The sequence below is a fragment of the Colletotrichum karsti genome (assembly GCF_011947395.1).
Source record: "Colletotrichum karsti strain CkLH20 chromosome Unknown Scaffold69, whole genome shotgun sequence".
NCBI lineage: Eukaryota > Fungi > Ascomycota > Sordariomycetes > Glomerellales > Glomerellaceae > Colletotrichum > Colletotrichum karsti.
Genome location: NW_024065969.1, coordinates 132,967 through 153,763, shown reverse-complemented (window position 1 = coordinate 153,763; position 20,797 = coordinate 132,967). Strand labels below are relative to the sequence as shown.

At 54.6% G+C, this 20,797-nt stretch overlaps 5 protein-coding genes across 5 annotated transcripts; 2 read left to right on the top strand and 3 right to left on the bottom strand.

Moving 5' to 3' along the window:
• Positions 1–1,217: 1,217 nt before the first annotated feature.
• CkaCkLH20_13020 (purine transporter) lies at positions 1,218–3,159 on the top strand (the record flags this gene model as incomplete). The annotated part of the gene is made up of 2 exons (XM_038895731.1): positions 1,218–1,298; positions 1,492–3,159. The coding sequence occupies 2 exons, from the start codon at positions 1,218–1,220 to the stop codon at positions 3,157–3,159; spliced, it is 1,749 nt and encodes a 582-aa protein (XP_038738996.1).
• Positions 3,160–3,390: 231 nt separating this feature from the next.
• On the bottom strand, positions 3,391–4,983 carry CkaCkLH20_13019 (tRNA-specific adenosine deaminase subunit TAD2; the record flags this gene model as incomplete). Its single annotated transcript, XM_038895730.1, has 3 exons — positions 3,391–3,602; positions 3,661–4,384; positions 4,459–4,983. 3 exons carry the CDS (start codon positions 4,981–4,983, stop codon positions 3,391–3,393), a joined length of 1,461 nt encoding a protein of 486 aa, XP_038738995.1.
• Positions 4,984–6,371: 1,388 nt separating this feature from the next.
• Positions 6,372–8,759, bottom strand: CkaCkLH20_13018 (uncharacterized protein; the record flags this gene model as incomplete). Its single annotated transcript, XM_038895729.1, has 2 exons — positions 6,372–7,313; positions 7,365–8,759. The coding sequence occupies 2 exons, from the start codon at positions 8,757–8,759 to the stop codon at positions 6,372–6,374; spliced, it is 2,337 nt and encodes a 778-aa protein (XP_038738994.1).
• A 4,600-nt stretch (positions 8,760–13,359) lies between these two features.
• CkaCkLH20_13017 (uncharacterized protein) lies at positions 13,360–14,704 on the bottom strand (the record flags this gene model as incomplete). The annotated part of the gene is made up of 3 exons (XM_038895728.1): positions 13,360–13,413; positions 13,508–13,599; positions 13,654–14,704. The coding sequence occupies 3 exons, from the start codon at positions 14,702–14,704 to the stop codon at positions 13,360–13,362; spliced, it is 1,197 nt and encodes a 398-aa protein (XP_038738993.1).
• Positions 14,705–16,503: 1,799 nt separating this feature from the next.
• CkaCkLH20_13016 (sh3 domain signaling protein) lies at positions 16,504–18,131 on the top strand (the record flags this gene model as incomplete). Its single annotated transcript, XM_038895727.1, has 3 exons — positions 16,504–16,617; positions 16,785–17,216; positions 17,283–18,131. The coding sequence occupies 3 exons, from the start codon at positions 16,504–16,506 to the stop codon at positions 18,129–18,131; spliced, it is 1,395 nt and encodes a 464-aa protein (XP_038738992.1).
• Positions 18,132–20,797: the final 2,666 nt, after the last annotated feature.

Genomic DNA, 20,797 nt, shown 5'->3' with positions numbered 1-20,797 from the left:
ACCAGCATGCTTTGCTAGCTAGTAAACGTAGGACAAAATTGTTGATGCCGTTGATACTAAGGTACTGCGGCGGCGCATCCCACATGGGCATGGGCACATGGGATACATAGATGGATGGGGTCGAAAGTGGTCCAGCCGAGCTCTCGCCTCGGCAGCTGGCTTTACAGTACCGCGTACGTAGACTGTACGAATATCCCTACTTTGCGAGCGAGATGTGCTGCAAAGTGCCAAATATGAGGTGTGCTGGGCAGGTCCAAGTACGGCGTTTCGATGCTCCAAAAGGTGAAGCCATGCATGCCATGCCTGCAACGCCATGCATCCCCAAGCGTACGTACCGCAACGAGGTATCGCGCTAAATGGCTTGTCCACTTTTGCCTCACATACCTGGGCTTACCTTACCTTAACTCACCTTGCCTTGCCTACCTTACCACCTACCATCTAGCCTCCAGATACGGATACACGCTGTTCTTGACATCTTGACACCCGGCTCATCGGGGGCCTCTGCAAGTTGAGGTGCCCTACCTCACCTCACCTGCTCCATCCATCGCATCCTTGTCCAACCCGCCCGGCCTGCAACTTGCGCCAGTGATCCACGCCTTGCCCCCGTTCTGGACCCCCCCGACCAGGACCCCGACCTCGACGATTCAGCAAATGATAATCGTTTTCGCGCTAATAAATAATGGCTCGAGATTTTCTTTGATAACGCGACTGGCTCAGCCTGGGCTTTGGTTGCTCATCCGCCTTGCCTCTTGCTGCCGCTGTCTTGTTGATAAAAACCACCCGCCGTTCCGCCCCTCGATCTCCATGTCGTCTCTCTAGGCTCGTCCTCCTCCATCTTTCCCCCTCTTCGTCCGTCATCGTCGTCGTTGTCGTCGTCGGCTGTCACGATCTCGCTCCCTCCCTCAGCTCTCTCTGCCGGATCTGCCGTTGCGCCTCAGCATCTGCCTCTCTTCCAGTTGGTTGAAAAGCTTCTTGCTTGCTTTTCCAACTACCACCCACACCTGCCGCTTTAATATCCATCCGCCATCTTGACTCGACACCTTATTTGCTTTGACTAGCTGTCAAAATCTGATAATATTTTCTTTTTCGTCTCTCTTATCTGACCCGTAATCCGGAATACCGTTCTCTTTCCAACATCATCAACAACGCTTGAGGAAAAAGATAAGGGAAGGAAAAAAAAAAAAAAAAAAAAAAAAAAAAAAAAAAACTTGTGCAAGATGGGGTGGGTTCAAAACGCCAACGCCAAGGTCGCCGCTAGCCCGGTCGGTCGGTGGTTCCAACTCGATGGCTCCGGTCATGTAAGTCATATCCTCCGTCTTGTTCCCGAAGACCTCGTCCTCACCCCACCGTGTGTCTGTTCCTTTCGAAACCTCCATCACCACCGTCAACGACGTCGAAAACGAACGAGACTTGCCCAGCAAGATGCTCTGTCGGCTTCGCGTCCGCACGCGCAAGCGTAAGCGCCGTCGCTAATCTGCCCGCCCGCCGTAGGCCCGTGAACGCAAAGGCTCCTACTTCTTCACCGAGATCCGCGCCGGACTCGTCGCATTCTTCGCCATGGCCTACATCATCGCCGTCAACTCCTCCATCGTTTCCGTCACCGGAGGCACCTGTGTCTGCCCTACCACCGATAACGGTCCCGACTGTACTGCCGTCGAATACGAGCTGTGTGTGGCCGAGGTGAAGCGCGACCTCGTCACTGCGACTGCCGCCATCTCCGCCTTGTCGACCTTCTTCATGGGCCTGCTCGCCAACTTGCCCGTCGGTTGCGCTCCGGGCATGGGTCTCAACGCCTACTTCGCCTACTCTGTCGTCGGCGTCAACGGGTCGGGTGCCGTTCCGTACCAGGTTGCTCTCACCGCCATCTTCATCGAAGGCTTCATCTTCTTCGGTCTGGCTCTGCTCGGAATGCGCCAGTGGCTCGCCCGTGCCATTCCCCGCTCCATCAAGCTCGCCACCGGTGTCGGTATCGGCTTGTTCCTCACCCTCATCGGTCTGACCTACAGTGAGGGTATCGGTCTGATCGTCGGTGCTACCTCCACTCCCATGGAGCTGGCCGGTTGCAAGCAAAGCATGTTGGACGAGACGACCGGCCTGTGCCCCTCCTCGGAAAAGATGCGCAACCCTACGATGTGGATCGGCATCTTCTGCGGCGGTATCTTCACTGTCATCCTCATGATGTACCGCTTCAAGGGCGCCATTCTTGCCGGCATCCTGCTCGTCAGCATCATCTCCTGGCCCCGGGGCACCGAAGTCACCTACTTCCCTTACACCGACCTCGGCAACTCTCAGTTCGACTTCTTCAAGAAGGTTGTGGACTTCCACCCGATCCAGAAAACCCTCAACGTCCAGGAATGGGATGTGTCGGGATACAGCGGTGCCTTTGGCCTGGCCCTCATCACTTTCTTGTACGTCGACATTCTCGACTGCACCGGTACGCTCTACTCCATGGCCCGCTTCGCCAACCTCATCGACGAGGAGACGCAAGATTTCGAGGGTTCTTCCATCGCATACATGGTCGACGCCCTCAGCATCTCCATCGGCGCGCTCTTTGGAAGCCCCCCCGTGACCGCCTTTGTGGAGTCTGGTGCCGGTATTTCCGAGGGCGGCAAGACGGGCATCACGGCCATGGTGACGGGCCTTTGCTTCTTCATCGCCGTCTTCTTCGCGCCCATCTTTGCCTCCATCCCACCCTGGGCCACCGGCTGCGTCTTGATCCTTGTCGGATCTATGATGGTTCGGGCCGTGACGGAGATCAACTGGAGGTACATGGGCGACGCTGTTCCTGCCTTCATCACCATCGCCCTCATGCCTTTCACCTACTCCATCGCTGATGGCCTCATCGGCGGTGTCTGCAGCTACATCCTCATCAACACCGTCATCTGGGTCGTCGAGAAAGCCTCCGGCGGCCGCATCGTTCCTGCCAACAAGGACCAAAAGGATCCTTGGACTTGGCGCATTCCTGGCGGCATCTTGCCTCCCTGGGTCAGACGCCTGGCCAAGGGTAAGAAAGACTTCTGGCGTCCAGACCACCAAAGCAATGGTGGCGAGCCTCAGCCCCTTGAGAAGACGGCCAGTTCCGACCAAGGCGGCTCGGTCAATGGCAAGGACAAGAATGTTGGCGAGACCATCTCTCCTCAAGGTGATAAGTCATCTTGAGTATATTGTCTATGAAGGAAAGTCTTGAAAATTCATCACGTACGGGTATTATTTTGGTTCATGTGGACAGGATACCCCATCAAGGACAGAAACGTCCTTTTTTATTTGCTCTGAATGTACAATAATAGCAATAATAGAACGGTGGGAACCCCACTAGTGTTGCTTGCTACCTTGTTTGATGAATTACTTGCTTGGGTGACACATGAAGCATCGTATAGCGGATGATTCGTCTCAAGCCTTTGAAACCTCGCTGACGTTCACCTCGATGGCCGCATTGTTGGTTGAATCGGCGTTCGTAGTGCTTGCACCAGCAGAGTCGTCATTCGCGCCATCAATGTCTGAAGACTGGGGTGCTCCGCCAGTAGTAACGTCGGTCCCAGTTTCTCCAGCTTCCATAGCTGCCAGTCGTGCAGCTCGACCTTCCTTCTTGCGCGGCACGGGGGCTGAAGACGAAGTTAGCAATGTTCCAGGGTGTGAGGAGCTTCATTCTGCGCTACTTACCGCGTCCGTTCTCTTGAACGTAGAAACGCCGAAGCAAGCTGACAGCTTCGTCACGGCCCCATCCGCCCTCCGCCTCAAAACCGCGCTCCACGTTGCCTCCATCTCCGCCTTGGGAGGTTAGCTGACTTCCCGCGAACGAACCCTTGTTTGAGGACGAGCTGCTCGGCCGAGCCAGGTTGCTTGCGTCAGTGGAAGTCTGGAGGGGCTTAGATATCGAGGCATGATGAGCATCAGTCGAGTTCTTGTGAATGCTGAAGACGCCACCAGTACCGCCAAACTTGTCGTTGACGGCACCGAAATAGACCTTTTTGATGCCAAGCTGTCGCAAAAGGCCTGCACACATGACGCAGGGTTCGACGGTGACGTAGAGGATGCAGTCATGAACGATGGAACGGTCAACCCTGGGGGAGCGGTGAAGCTTCTGACCGTACGGGTAGAGATGGCCATTTCTGACATAGTCATCGTCCATGGGGAACAACTCCGACTCGTCATCCTGGATGTCAGACCTGGAGCGCTCGTCGGCCTGCTTTTGTAGCTTGCCGCCGGCGTCCGCCGCGCCGTCAGCGGGTCCGTACGACAGCAGAGAAGACAGTGCCATGAACTCGGCGTGCCTGGTGCCATTGCGAGTGACGTTGGTGGCGTTCATGCCTCTTGCAATGACGGCTCCCTTGTAGACGAGAACACAGCCAACGGGCGTTTCGTTGGTTCTCAGAGCCAGGCGGGCCTAGAGTCGAGGTTAGTCTGGGTGGTTGTTTGATGTCAAGAGGGTTTGGGAGCAAGCTGGTCATCTTGACTTACCATGTCCAAGGCCTGGTCCATGAAGACTTGATGGATACGCTTCTCACCGGTGGCAGTGTAGGGATCACGGTTGATTGACGTAGATGATCGAGGCCGAGTGGGATCGTCAATGCTAAGGCGGCTCAGAGGAGTAACCGGGACAATGACGGAAGAAGCAGAAGCGGGGGCTCTGTTCTCCTTGTTGCAGTCCGACGAAGGGGTAGCAACGCGGTTCAACGACGCCGACATTGCAGCGGAATCCCGAGATCGGGGGCCACTGGGCGGCCGAGTCGCGACGGCGGCCATTTCAGGTTCTTCCGAATTTGAGGTTTCCTCTTGTGTATGTGTTGGGTGAGATAGTGGTGCTGCCGACAGTGGCGTGGACGTGGAGGATGGAGATTTTGCGTTGGTGTTGGGGGAGAAGGGAGATTTGAGTCGAGTGAAGATGTTTTGTAGGAATTTGCCTGTTGTTGAAAGCCGCTTCCCTTTGGCCTGAGACGGAGAGTCATCCAAATTGGACTCGGTTGTTGATGGCACCTTCTTCATGTTGACCGTTTTGGCAGGAACATCCACTGTGCTTGCCTTTCACCAACCACTCTGCCCGGTACCGTGGGGTTGTAGGGTCTAAGTGAGTGCCTTCTGGGATCCAAACAGCTCCAGTGCAATGAGTCGCAGTAAGGTATGCCTTGAGAGGTTCCAGGTTGGATTAGCTGAATTGAGGCCCCAAGGTAGTTTCCTTGGGCGTCTACCTCTTTGAGACCTGCAGTTGCACTGTTCACAGAGTTGTAGCCCAATGCCAGAGGGTAGCCAAGCGAGGCAAGTCTTTGCCTTCCTCTTCCTTCTCGAATGGCCTGGTGTGTTGCCGAAAATCCTGCCCAAGCTCTCGGATATGATACACAACCCAAAGAACGTTGGTTTCAAGCTCGCCGATAGAGACAAAGGATGCGTATTGGATTCCACAAACGGGTACCCAGCTTAAACCTTTTGCGCAGGTATTAAGAAGAAACCCCTCCTCTGAGCCTGCAACTGAGCGTCTGTTTGAAACAGGTGCCTTACAACAAACGGACAACAGCGAAACCACGAGTTGAGTTGAGTATCAGAGATGAGTCAAGTTTACTAGCTCTGACTGAACCAGGGTAGAGAACAAAGCTTATTGTTGCCGCCGTTGAGATACTCGCTCCTTCCGCGGCGGGTATTCTGAGCGTCAGCCTGCAGCAATCACCTGAAACTGCTAAACAGAGAGCCTCAAGCAGTCAAGAGGAGGTAGGTGCTGAGATGAGTAAATGGTAGGTAGTATAGTTAAGGTGAGGTGGACGAGGTACCTTAAGGTAGGTAGGTAGTTGAAGTTTGCGCAAGTGGGAACACACCAGTCACGTGACCGTGTCTGTCACACAGTACCTACCTATGTAGGTAGGTACACTGACCACCCTTCTGACAGCATCACAAAGTACACCCAATCGTACATTTATGGCCGTTCAAGAAACCGTCCCTGTCTCCTTGCCGTTTTCGATGCATTCAGGCACTTGTCAAGGAGCTGTACCATCACGCTTTAATGCTCGGTTGCGACAAGCAGCGGGCTACGTATCATACTACATCTTTAGGCGATTCACTTGCACTTGAGGATCCCGGTACCATGTGAGCAAGGCAGTATATTAAACTGTACGGATCCAACACCCGATATCAACTTGGCTGTTCTGCAGCCGGACGCAGCTGCAGTATATCAGAGGCTTTCTTTTTCAACCCATACAGAAAGCGCCGCCTTGCCCGATGATTATGCTGACACGTCTCCCATCGCCGGAAAGTCCGCGTCTCATCAAAAAACAGAGGGGTATCTCAGAAACCAACGCTCCCAGAAACATCAGCGAATAGTACAACACACATTCCAATCCATACAGGCCAGGACCACCTGTCCAAGCCGCAGGTCGGCGTAGGGTTCATCGAAACCCTTGCGCGAAGCTCAGAAGCCTCGACCCCACCGCCGGCCTGGACCGGGAGTGCGCGTCTTGGTTCTGGCGACGGGTGTGTCGCAGTCTCGTGCTGACGCAGGAGAGTAGCCTCGCGCCGTCGCTGAAGCCCTGCGGCTTTGGCGTGGTACTGAGACGGCTCTGTTGAGGTCTCGAGCCATGAAGGCTAGAGTGAGAGTAGGCCTTGAACATCGCCAGGCCAAAGGCGATCTGGAGCAAGCCACCTGTAAGTGCCTGAGCTTCCAGAGAAGTGACAACCGTGCCGAGCGTCGCCACAAGTAGTATTGCGAAGAGGAGGAACTGCGTCGCGGATGGCTTGCCAGCAAGGGAGCGACACGCGGATACGATGCCATCGCTTGCAAATGTCGCAATTGCAGATTGCTCTCCATCTACGCCGATTACGTCGCCATTGCTTGCAAATGTCGCAATTGCAGATCGCTCTCCATGCACGCCGATTATGTCGGCGATGGAGGATCGAGAGCTGAGTGGCGCGGACGTACCACGACTAACCTGCGACGTGACACCAGTTGCCTGGAGGTAGCCGGTCGATGTGGGTGTGGTGCTGGTCACTCCGGTCGCGCGGTTGCTGCCGTCACCAGGTGTTGCCATATCGGTAGTCGCGTAATAAGACAGCTCCCCGAGCGACGTCGAGAAGCATGCAAATGAGGCTACCGAGGCAAGTGGAACTTGGCTGGGTGAGGGCTGGGCGGGTGACGCGTTGCGGCTGACATCGCCTGCGTTTGTTGACGGCACGTTTACGCTCTGCAGTTGGGTGCGTGCAATGCCACTGGAGGACCAAAGTGACCGAGTCCTGTTCTGGGCGTCGTCTGTCATCAGCGGTGATTGTACAGCTGGGGCGGCGAAGGCGTTGGCAGGAAGGCGTGAGTGTGATGTGCGGAAGCCGACAGCGTTCTGTTCAAATGTTATCATCAGCTCGAAAAGTTCCGCGCGAGTACAACGCACCTGTGGTACACTCCGGTCTTCAGCGAATGTATTCCTGCCTTCTCCACTTGGTGGTAAACGTTGTCCGCGATCTACGCCTTGTGGATCTTCCGCAAACTGCGGCGATACCGTTGTGCCACGATCAACGCTTAGGTCATCGGGAAGAGCCAATGCCCTGTCGTCTGTGTGCAAGTACGATGACCGGCGATCCTGAGCAAGGCCACGGCGCTGAGGAGTAGTAATGAGCTCCTTGCCAGCAGCAGAGCCAATGTCGGTGATGAGAGCAGCGTCGTCGTCCAGGAAGCTTGGCTCGGGCGAGTACAGGTTGAAGTCGACGTAGTTGTTGGCAGGTGCAGTGGCGTCCATGTACGGCAGGGTCGGTGGGCGGACAATGGTATCCTCGACAAACGACTGGCTGGAGAGGAGATTTTGAGGAATCCGGCTCACAGCCTGGGGTTGAGAGAACACCATTGAGGGGCTCGCAGGAGACTGGCGTGAATGAGGAGACAGGTGGCCCTCGGGGTCGGAGAAGAAGTCGTAGTCGAAGGGAGAGGCGTTGGCGGGCTCGTCGTCGAACTGAACGAACGACTCCCAAGACTCGGGAAGCTCGAGAGGCATGTCAGGAATCTCAAGCCCGGTAAAGATTGGATCCGTGAACAAGGAGGTTGAAGAGACAGTTTGTTGCGGTTGCCGTTCGGTGACTGCCCGTGAATCTTTTGCTGTTGATGTCTTGGCCTTCTTGGCTAACCTTGCTGGAGCAGCAGCAGGTTGTGTCTGGGCAGCCGTACGCTTCTTGTGGCTGGGGTCGCAGCGGACCTTCTTCTTCTTGCAGGCATCGCAAGCCTTGATGATTCGCATGAGGTGAGCGTGGTCGCGCTGCTCCTTGGTCTTGCATCCGCGGGAGGCAGAGTTTGTGACGTCGCGACCATCCTTAGTCATGATCTTCATGCCGGGAAGATGAGAGAAATCGCTGGATTGTGACTTGGGGGTGGGAGCGGCTGCCTTCTTGGAGGACTTGGTAGGGGCGATCTCCTGAGTGGCGGAGGCCGGAGTTGACACCGAGGCAGAGCTGGGGGTCGACTGAGACCAGCTCCAGTCCGAAATGACGGGGGACACAAAGTTGGAGACGTAACCGGAGTCCTGCACGGGACTAGACTCGGCAGAAGATGGCTGAGTGTAGACAGGGTAGTACTTGAATGTCTCTCCGGTGAGCTGGGAGTATTCGAAGAAGTCCATGGAGACGGTGGCTCGCTTCTCCTTAATGGAAGCGGTGCCGGGAACAAAGGCATTGATGAGGTCGTCGAGTTGCTGAGTGCCCAAAGCAGGGTAGAACTGCAGAGAAGCGCCGAGGACAGGTTGGCAGATTGAGAAGCCCTGGAGGGCGCCGACGGAGTTGGTTCGGGACATGGCCGCCATTTGATTGACGGCGTTGGTTACAGAGGGAATTCGGCGATGTAGGGAAGATATGGCGACGGAACAATTATTCCTTGACCTTGAGGCGGCAACCAAGTCTTGGTGAGACGGTCCCGATTTTCTTTATCTGTCAATGAGTAAGCCCCTCAACTATTCAGATCAGATGCGTTGTCCAAGCTTCCGTCTCTCAGTGTCATGTCGAGGCTTTGGTGCCGTTGACGCCTAGGCCGGGCGAAAACCCCAGATTGGAGATGGCCAGAGTAGAGTGACCAGGGATGTGCACGTGGGGTTGGATGGGGAACCCAGGCCAGGCCAGGCTAAGGTAGGCAGACATAGACATGTGTGGGCGCATTCGTACCTTGAATGTAAAGAAGGAGTTCAAAGTACGAGAATACTACTTGGCCGAGGCGAGATAAGTTCAGACCGTAGATAGATCAGACGCTGGGAGGTGTTTGATGTCTTCTTTTCTGATGCGCTGACAGCTCGTGTCTGGAAGCTCGTATGTAGATCGAGTGACAAGTGCTGAGGTTGATGGAGATGGTAGAGGAGTGAGATTCAGAGGAACACGGTGAGGCGCAAGGCAAGCCTAAGGAAGATCTCCAGCTTTGGAGTTGCTTCAGTGATTGTATCACTAGGCGTGTCGAATTGGATGATGTGAGTTGACAAGAAAAAAGAGAAAGACGGAAGGGACTCGGGGCGGTAGGGTCGGGCGGGAGTCATGGATGGTATTTCAGGTTGAGGCAGCTGATGTACACAGCGGCATCCGTCAGGTATCCCCAGCAAGGCGCAGCCCGTGGTTTTGATTGAGTCTGTCGGCGAGATGAAAATGGACTAGCGTGGAGACGACACCGTTTCGTGGGATGGCCAATGAGAGCCGCAGTTGGGCTCGGGAATATCCACTTAAAGGTCTCCCATTGGTCAGCTGGATCCGCATCCTGCGAGCCAGACATCAGATTTTCGGCGAGCATTCTGGGTAGTCATTGGTCAATGCCAGTCTGAGCTGCAGTCACGTGACCCTGATGAGTCAACCTCGAGCCAATGGCGGCCGCCCCATGTCGCTAGCACCAGTCACAGCCCGTCTCAACCCTTGATAGGTCAAGTGTGCTTGGTAGAATCGGACTGTGCTCCAATTGAGTGCTGCAATGCTGACGGAGATTCTTGGGTTGTTAGGGTCCCTCAGTCTTACGGATACAATCCTCTATCAATGCCAGCCAGGCAGAGGCAGACCTTACTACCTGATGGTAAGGCTAATTTCCCAGACCGCCGGCTCCATCTAGGGTAATCGCGAATGCGCAGGGCTGACTGCACCACTCCGCGGGCATTCACTCTTTTTCCGCCTTGACATGGAAACAGTTGATCCCCATCCACCCGCAATTATGTCATCAGTGACTCTTTCCACATGGATGCATGAACGAGGGACGATCATCAGCCAGCGTCCCACGCCAATTGAACCCTTTCATCGACTTGGGTATAGCTGACGGGACTTCGTAGCCAATGTGCTGGTCAAAAGTACTATACTTCACAAGATAAGTGAGTGACTAGCAGAATGTAACTCGGTATCCCTACGCAATAGGCCGAAATCTGACGCAAGCGAGCCAAGTAGGCGACTCGTCCGCCGCATGGTACTTTTTCTCTCCATACCACAGGTAGTGGATGAGAAATCAAACACTCCGGACTACGCTTCTCACCTCTTAACCCTCACATAACCGAAGTGCGTCGAAATGAGCATGAACACGGCTTTAGCCGTCTGGAGCTGCATAACCGCTGCTTTGCTATAATTAACGACAATTTTCTGTTATTCTAAGTACCCTCGTTTCTGCATACATCGCAAGACAGAAGCCTGTCGTAGCATGTCGTGGCATGTCTAAAGCGAAAGCCACAGGCCATCTCATCTACCACCCATCCATCAAGTCTTGTCCGGTAATGCAATGGACAAGTAGTCTTCTGATACCGTGGGCCATTTTCGTCGCCCATGAGCCTGGTATGCATAATACTTCAATGTCCTCTGAAGTTCACTTTTCCTATATTGCCATATATACTGCAGACGTTTCCGTTCTTCGCTGCTTCATCCATTTCCGTGAAAACGCTGGAGAATCAGGCCAGGCTTCTGGGTGGAATAATAGTCACCTAGTACCACGACTCAACGCCGTCGTTGTCGCGTCTATCACAACCAAGGCAGTCGTCTGGCTGGTTGTTGTCAAGTCCGCATTGGCAGCAGAAGAAATTCGGCGAAGGCTGAAGTTCTTCAAAAGCTGAATGGAATTTCGGAAATGTATCTCGACCGTGGGAGAATGGCATTGGACGCCGCACCTGCTGGGTCCGATGCCCTCACACCCCCAGAAGCCACCACTTTCAACCTCTCTTTCAATCGGTACCGGTCGACTACTATGGGATGCTGGCTGCCAGGTGGTGCCCATATGGGCTCGCTTGCAACTGTCCATGGGGCGTAGAAAGCTGATGCGAGTATGGGTCAATACGCCTGTGAGCCTAGTGGTGATGTGCTACGTTCAGTAGGAAATGACGGCGTGTTTGTGCTTTTGATATCGTCCATCCAACTGCGTTTGTCAGGAAATGTAATAGCCTGGCCAGGAGTAGTGCCAAGCAAGACGTTGAGTACGTGACCGCGACCTAGGTTCGGTACCGAGAGTCCTGGTGTTGTCTGGACTGACGTTGAAGTTTGCAGCACTTGCGTGGCTTTTCGTTGTTGATATGTATGCTCGAAAGGAGTCTAATCATGATGAACATACTGGGGTATCAAAGCATCAGCAAAGTCAGATGTCAAATAGCCGATAAAGACCAACCTGGATTTTGTGGTCGCGACAGCTGGGGTAGGCTTTCAACTTCGTCATGAATACTTTTCCCTGGCCTTGGTGAAGTCTGACGAAGGCCCGCGGCGTCCAAGACGCTCAACGGCTTCTTGGGCAAGTACTCGACGCTCAGCTTATCGAAAGCTCGACTGACAGAACCGGGGCATGAGCAAGCTTGTGATTTAGAAGGTGTCACCACGGCCGGTTTCGCGGCTGGAAGTCGTAGAGAAAGAAGCTGATTTACAGTCGAATCCTTGTTCAATTCGCGTATTGTGTTGTAGAACTTCATCAGGCCTTCATTGATGTGCATTTTCTGGCTGTCATGATTAGGTGACGTCGATTCAGGCCACCTCTCCATGATGAACGAAGGACCCGATGTCTCGATCTGCTCGGATTCTTGGCGGCGTATACGGCAACATGAGGAAGAGACGGGACTCGTTGTGTTGCGGAACGGAACAGTGGCAATCCCGTCCATGCTTCAGTTGGAGTTTCCCCCCTCAGTTGCAGCCTGAGGTGGTCGAGCATACACGCGCACCCTTCTACCTTGACACCAAGGTACGGGCGACGGTTATACCTGGAGAGCGCAGGGTATTCGATGGTTGCCTTATTCTCACTTTATCGCTCAACGAGCGCGCCATGGCGATCAAGTAACAAGTGCACGGAAAAAGTATGACTTGTGTTTTGAGTCAACTGACGATAGCCTCATCGTCATGAGAATGGCCGGAGGCAGGAGACGACCCACACGCAGTGCATAATCGCAACTCAAGGAGTAGACTCAAGCCCAATCGAAATCGACAAGAAATATGAGATTTGCTACTATGATTAATCACTGCGCCTGTCCTTGTCATATTACATCATTTTGCGACAGCCTGTGGTTGACCATTCTTGCATCGTGTGGCCTCACCCTGGCCGTGCGCAGCCCAGCAAGTCAAAAGCCTCTCTGCTCCAAGGTCCCCCATTCGCCCGTGAAAAACCTGGCATCCTCTCGACCGATTCGCCCGTTCCTTCCGAGGCGGGCTTTGTCCCCGGCTTGTTGTCTGGTTTACTAACCATGGCGGGCGCAGGGCCAGCACTGGGTGGTATAACCGACTGCGGAACGGTACCAGCTGCGTCAGACTTCTTAGCTGCCTTGCGTCCTCTGGTGGCCGGATTCGATAGTCGAACTGTTTGCCCTGGTCTCAATGCATCCTGCTTTGACGTGTCCATTTCGTCCTGCGCTGAGATGCTCATCTCCATGTCGTCCTCACGTTTGACACTTTCCTCAGGGATCACAGGTGCCGAGTCGCAAGCTTCGCGAAACATTCGAGATGGTCTACTATCAAATGATCCTATGACCTCTTTGCTTTTCACACTCCTTCGTCCGAATGATGCAAGTCTTGGGCCGGGATGGGAACTGGTCTCTTCTGCTCCTCGACGGTTGTCCGACCTGAGACGTTTCTTTTGCTTTTCTCGTTCTTTGGACAGTATATCGGGCTCGTCTGTGTCCGTGTGCCTTGACTCGGCTGGTTCTGCCTGCTGACGGGATTTTCGATCCTGGTCCCTGGCCGGCGCTTTCGATCCCTCGCCCAATCCAACATCATTACTGATGCCCACAGGCGTCTCCTGCTCAGGCCGACCTTGCTTATCAGTCCTGTCTGCCGCTTGACTACGGTTGTCGTCATGGACAGGAACATGACGACCCATTAGGGGAAGGGCTGACAGAGCATTGTCGACAGCATTTTCCAGGTCAGCTGGGGATGGATCGATTTCGACTCTGGAGGTTGTGGTCTTTTTGGGCACAGCTTTATTCGACATCATCAGAAGTCCTCGTCTCTGTCGTGCTTTGATTCGAAGTCTTGCCTTTGGCTCTTCTGGCGCATCAGACTCAGCCTGACTTGTCGAAGAACCGTTGAGCATCCGCTGCGGACACTCGTCGTTGTGGGGATCCGCAAGGGATCCCGAAACTTCGATGACGTCCTCGTTGGTAGAGCTGCGAGTCAACCCGGGCTGGCGGGTCTGATCCCTATCGTCTTGGGGAGGATCTGGCAAACGCGACCCTGTTGCACTCAGTAGCACCTGTCTTGCTCGTGTAGCAACGCGGGGAGCCGTACGGTTGTTGGTATAAGCGTTGCTTGGCGCCCGCTGGTCGCTTGAGTCCAGTGTCTCCTCTACATCCTGTGATTTTCGGGCAGATCGCGACGTTGGCTTGCGCTTCTCCGTTATCGTGGACGGCTTTGGAACCGAATTGACGTCAGCTGTCGGCATTCTCTTTGCGATGCTCTTCGGGAGTTCGTCGGAGATTTGGCATGCTACCGAAGGAATCTGTGAACCGTCCGTAAGGTCCACCACAGCGGCAGGTCGTGAAGAGGAGGCTTTTGGATCTCGACAAGGGGGACTCGGGCGGAAACCTTGGCTGATGGGCGTGATCAATGGCTGGCTGCGGACTGGGGCGCTCGCAGACCACGAGGACAGCGTCAATGCTGTACCAAATAGATTCTGGGCATAGCCTGCCTTGCTCGGGGGTGACACGTCTCTTTTCCTCCTCTTTGCTGGCCGTTGATTCTCGTCATGAGGACTTGAGGCTTGAGCGGCAACGCGCTCTTCGTAGGGAGACGTCTTGGGTATGACAGCTCTACCTTGAGGTCCGCGTGGGGTGTTGAAGAGGTCGGCCAAGTGTTTTTGCCGGAATTGGCCATGCGGTGGATGTTGTAGTTGCTGTTGCATCTGCTGCGGCTGCGGCTGCGGCTGCTGTCGAGAAACAAGCGACGGGCGAGCAGAAGCCATAGGGGAACTGATAGCGGAAGCGGAGGAGCGGGCATGTCGCTGATCAACTTCTTTGGCTCTCTTGTCGAGGAGTTCGGAAAGATCTTGATCCTTGGTTCCAATACATTCGGCAACCTGGACAATGACAGCACCGCGCTCCAGATTGAACTCCTCGCCCTGACAAAAATCGAAGTCCTCGCGCCAGTGCATGTCGCCAATGAAATTTCCCCTCTCATCGTACACCATGATGCGCTTGTTGAAGGTGTGAAACTTGAGGCGTCCATCTTGCCATCGCTTCTGTTTGCGCTTCAAGTCAGGAGTAAATAGGCAGATGTATTCGTGGACCGGGGCGGTTGAGGGCAAAGCCGAGACCTGGCTAGGATGGCTGGCGAGAGGCATCGTGGTTGCCGTGGCCGAGGGTGACACATGGCTGGCTGGGGAAGTGCTGCGTTGGTGGTGTTGACAGTGGAATGGTGAGAAAGCAGGGAGACGCGTCTGGGCGCGAGAAGTGGCAGACGCCAGGTCATGTGACTTAAAGTAGGTACTTTGGTGGGCGTGAGTGCCTGCTCGGTCTCCGTATCTTAAGGGACCTACCTAAACCTAAGATGGGTGGGTAGGCAGGTAGGTCAGGTATCTTTGCATCTCTGTTTCATCCGCCCTCTCGATTTTTTTTGTATGTTAGTTTTCCAAATATCTCTCTTAGCTATGATCCCTACTGAACTGAATCGGAGGAATGAGTTCTCATCTGATGTTTTTACGGCAAGGCGAACAGCGGGCACGGCCGCAAAACCCCGCTTGCAAGGCATGGATGATACTGGATCGAGCAGCTGACAGCTGAGATTCGATAATGGAAATTACAGCTAGAGATGCGACCCATCTTCGAGTCTGCTGCAGACTTCTTTCTTTTCTTCTTTTTGTGAATCTCAGGCGAGGTCATCACTTTTCATCAGACACAGACATAGCCACGGCCAAGGCGAACGAAGTACGGGTAAGTGACTGTGAGAACACATTGGATCGACAAGGAAGACCGCGTTGGACACGGCTCCTCTGCAAGGGCCTCGAAGTGCGCGCTGCGTCTGAAGCTGATGACAAGAACAGGAGAAACCCTGAAAAATGCAGCAAAACCTGGACAACGAAAATAAACATTACATTGAAAGCAACAAACACCAGAGACGTCGAGCCAGCGAGGAGCGCTTGGTGATGGGGCCTTTGCGAGGCAGTCTTCGCACAGTTGGAGAAGATGTTTGCGCTGGCTGAGACCATCTCGAGTGTCTCGACTCTTGGTTAATTCCTGAATATCCCACCTACCCAAGGTATCATCCTACGACAGGATACGAATACTTATTGCATCGTAAGGTAGCGTTCGAAGTACCCATCGAGTGGCTCAAACCGCCCAGGGATCGACTCGTGCCGGCAGCCGGGCCTGGCCTGTAGCTACCGCGAGCTAAGCCTGCAAAGGCATTTTGAGGCAGGGAGATGCGACGCTACCTTATTTTTGGTTGGCTTCCACGCCTGACAAGGTTCCAACGCTGGTTCACACACCGCCGGGGGTTGCGTAACGTCCGTCGCGATGAGTTCCTCAGAAGTAGGGGAGGGAGGAGGAGGAGGAGGAGGAGTTGAGCATGTCTTGACGAATTAAAACACCATTTCAGTACTGCGTAAAGTGACGGGAGGTAGCCATTGTTCGAAACTGCTACAGGACGCCGCTGTCTGCTCCCGACGAACAAGAGCGGCGCAGTCCAATCAACCGTTCCTGTTTCTGTTTCTGCTGTTCCTGATCCTCCTCCTTGATCCTCTCCAATCTCAACCTTGTCTTTACTTTGTTGGTCGACAAGGTACAATACCTACCTACCAACCGAGTGGCTTCTCGCTTGTGCCGCCCACCTTCACCTCAGTGTCACTTCATCCCACTGGTGGGCACTCACGGCCTGGGCTACCTTACCTTGCATCACATCCAACCTCCCTCCTTCATATTTATCGACGTAGTCGTACCACACACAGCCTTTGCGACACAAAATCTGCCACCGACGAAGACGCGAAAACAGAAAGACAACGACAACGACAGCAACAACGCAGAGCCTACCTGTAGGGGCACGAATGACCTCAACCATTAGTGCTCTCAATTCCTCGCGTGAACATTCCCGTTGCGGCTGCTCTCTCACACACTCTCGTTCGCCCTCACGTCGCAAATCGTCAGGATGCAGTCCATGCAGAGACAGTTTGGCAAGCTCATGAACAAGAGCCCCGGCGACAATGCCAAGGTCGCTGCCATCCTCCACGACTATGAAGATGCAGACAGATTGTTGGGCCAGGTAGCTACTTTCTCCAACACTTTTACCTACCTTACCTTACCTGACTTTACACTTTCATATGCCGGACCCACCCGCACCCGACCTTTCTTCTTCCATTCCCCAAACCCACTCACCTACCTACCTACCTTACCTTACCGTCCAGCTAACGTCCTCTTCCCGTGTGCTAGATCGTCGAGAATACAAAGACACTTCGCGATTCCTGGGTCACTGTAGGGACCACTCAGTGGGCCATAGTCAAGGAATACGAGGGCTTGTACGATCCCATCGTCGGTGCCACCGAGGGCCACGGCCGACCCAGCATTGCTACACCCAAGCAGCAGCTCGACCGAACCTTTAAGCTTCGCGAAGCTTATTCGGACCTCAAAGATGAGTTGATCGAAGAGGTCGCAGCCATCGACGCCCAGGTCATCCGTCCCGCCACCGAAGCCCACGACTACCTCCAGCCCATTCGCAAAACCATCAAGAAGCGCGAGGCCAAGAGGCTGGACTACGAGAAAGCCGAGGACAAGGTGAAGAAGCTCCAAAAGAAGTCAGGAAAGACGCCAAAAGAGGATGCCGCGCTCTCAAAGGCCGAGTTTGAAATGCAATGCGCTTCAGAGGTCAGGACCGCCTCATCATACCCTCTTCCCCCCTTCCCAGCATCTGACGCACCATCATCATGACAGGAATTCAACGTCGCAGATACCCACCTCCGAGACGCTCTACCGCCCCTGGTCGATGCCACCTTTACACTGATACCCCATCTCCTGGCCGCCCATGTTTGCATACAAAACCGACTTCTCGGCTTGTACTACACAGTGCTTCACAACTACTGCGAGGAGTATGAGTTCCCCTCACCCCCGCCTCCGATGGAAAGCGTCGTGTCGACATGGTCCGCCGCGTTCATGCCAGTTCGGAAGGAGGTAGAGGCCCTCACTTGCATACAACACGGTAGGGTCTGGCGTCAGCAGGCTCCGACGTCGGCGTCTTCTCGCGGTCCATATACGCGGACACCGTCGGGCACGAGCGAAGGCAGCACACCGACCCCTCGAATCGTACGGATTCCGTCGTCGAACTCCGTCGGCCGGGCAGCTCCCGCGCCCGAAGCTTCTCCTCAGCCAAACCCGCAGCCGACGAGGAGCGCGAGCGCCTCGCGCTTCCAGATGGGTTTGCCGACCGATTTCACGACGGCAACGGCTCTCGGTCATTCCCAAGGCGGCCCTCGAATATCGCCGGCGTACTCGTCCACCAAGTCGGAGCACTTTGGTCACCAATCCGGCATTTCGCCCAGCAACGGCAACATCGCCGCGGCCAAGAAGAAACCGCCGCCGCCTCCCCCGGCCAAGCGTTTCCAGATCCCCGAGGAGTTTGTCGTGGCGCAGTACGATTTTGCGGGCGGGAACGGCGATCTGAGTTTCCGTGAAGGCGACAGGATCAAGATCGTCAAGAAGACGCAGACGGATCAAGACTGGTGGGTTGGCGAGTTGGGAGGGATCAAGGGGAACTTCCCCGCCAATTACTGCAAAGCGGCTTGAGGTTTTGGGCTGAAATGCTGAGAGATACCTACGTTGACCTTCAGATGGGTTCCCGAGTGATCGTTGTTGACGCGCGACACCGGGAAAAATCCGAACTCTTTGGTGAGGAACGTATATCGCAGTCGGCGTGCTATGTCATAGTCAGGCTGCAAAGACCGTTTCGCGGCTTTGCGTCACACGACCGCAAGGCCTCTCTGATGTCACGAATGAAACGCCTGGCAAATGAAACACGACGGCGAATGATACCGGAAAAATAATGTACTTTCAAAACCCGGGTGCCACTTCCGGACTCACCACATTCCGAGTCCATCGGTATGCGTGGTTCGGACAAATCGTTGGACACGAGAGGGTAGCACGGCGTGTATGTTTCTCACAGGTTCTGCGGTGAAACATTGAGACACCTGAAATCGGCCGTGACGAGATGGGAAACGACGGTGGTTGAAGTTGGTTTATTGTCCTGTTCCGACTGCCTTATCTAAACCCGGACGCCAATTCCTAGTGTCTAAAGCCTCCTGTACCGAAACACCACTAAACGATGATTTCCTTTGCTTCGGATCAAGTCCGAGCACGTAACGAATGAAGCATTGCAGTAGTAACCATGAGGGTATCATAAACCATAAACGATCGTCTCTGTGCCCCCCCTTTTTTAATACGCCGTCATCGTCCACTTGAGTTCGGATGATTTATGCTGAGTCCTGTCGTGCCCCGAGCACCAACAAGTTGGGTCGCGCCACCTAAAATGCTTGAGGGCCGGTTTCCACCGCCGGAGATGTTGCCCCTTCCCGGCGTATGCGATCCTCTTCGGCCCGCAACACGCGGGCGATTTCATCATTGCAGGCCCGATCCAGATATCCAACATCTTCGCCTTCCAGATTCATGGGTGTAACGGGGCCAGGGCTCCCCAGTGGCAAGAGTCTTGGTGAGATGGGCTTGTGAGCGCCGGTGGTTCCGATGTGATGCAAGTTGGACAAGGGAACCCCGTTGAGGGTAATAGTGGAACTCGACGCGCCGCTGGCTGAGCCCGCGGAACTTCCAAGCACTTCGCTTGCGGCCAACCTCGCCTGCGCGATCATATCCCGTTGGTATTGTTGCAGTTTGCGTCGTACGTCGGAGTCTTGTCGCGAGGATCTCAGTCCCTCCCGTGTGGGAATGTGGCCTTCTGATCTCGTAGACGACACACGGCTTGGAGGGGCGGACGGTCCTATCCTTGGTTCTTGACTGCCTCTGCTCTCGTAGTTGGACGGATAGTACTTGCCCATGGGCAAGGGAGTGTCGTGGACGCCACTGGGGAGGTAGGATGTCACGGGGGTGTTGGCGCGTGACTGTTCGATATCGAAAGCCGTCGAGGGCGACAAATGGGTTGAAGGTGCCATGACTACAGGCAAGGATGCGCCGCGATGTTCAGGCTTTGAAGCAGAGTCGACTGCGAGAGAGATGGAGTGATGCCGAGCTTGACCGCCCTCTGGTGCGCGGAAGGGATGCGGGTGGTGAACACGACCGTTGGGATCTTCGTGAAATGGGAAATAGCCTCTGTGGTGAGGCAGTCAGCATAAGGTTCGAGTACTTTGGTTGAAGGGAGTGGCAGAGTTGGCATTGGATAGGAACATACCCAGGAACGTCTCCGCGGGCTGAGAGGGGTTCGGGTGGTGTTGGTGAACAGGCAGGGGCCGAGTTGATCTTTCGAAGGCAGTGAGTTGGTTCAATACTGATTGGTCGACTGCGGTTGTATCTGGCTGACTGAAGGGAGGACAGATCGAGGCGAGCAGAGGCGGATGTTTCGCCTGTTAAGAAGCAAAATGGCGAGTTAGTTCTGGAGGTCTCGGCAAGCCAGGGCAAGGGAGTGAGGATTTGGGTTAGGTTAAGTAACTAAATGAAAGTTCAGATCGAACGAGGCAAAAAATCAATAATACAGCGAATACATTAGGAAAAAAAAAAAAAAAAGGGAAAACATGACGCAACGGTAAGGGTCCCCGGAAGCCATGCGAGACAGGCTCGAAGGGGGTTAGAAGAAAAAAAGGGCTTAGGGCCGGTGGTGACCCGTCCACGCCGTCCATGGACGAGATGGTGCCAAAATGACCGCGAATGATGACGATAGGTGCAGGGTCCCGGCCGAGTCCTGGCAGCGGCCGGCCATGGAATTCCAGGGTTCCCGTCAACTTTTCTCCCAGAAAGTCGAGCGTCCAGGGGTGGCGGCGAGGCGGCGAGGGGCAGCGAATGCTGCGGAAAACGGCGAGGGGGCCGCATGCTGACCTTGGAGAGGCACCAGCCACCCCGCCTAAGACATCAGGGCATCGGCACCTGATTACTTGAGGTAGGTTTACAATGGAATGCCCTGGTATGGTACATCGATTGTCCAAATGTGCTGCATGGAAAGCCCGTGGCCTCTGCACGCAATGCCATTGTAATGCATGCGGCGGTGCCCTGAGGTAGATTGAGGCGTCGTCGTCGTCAGAGACCTGCGATATCCTAGGTTTCTCTCTCTTGTCTCTGTGTCTCTCTCTCTCTTTCTAAAAAAAAAAAAAAAAAAGAGAGGGCACGAGACCCGAGACCCGATTCTTTCAGGACCCTTACTCTTCTACTCAGAAGCACTAACAGCACTCACGCTGCCGGGTCTGACGGCTGACGGCGACGGCGACGGCCATCAACGTAAGCGCTACCTCGTTTGC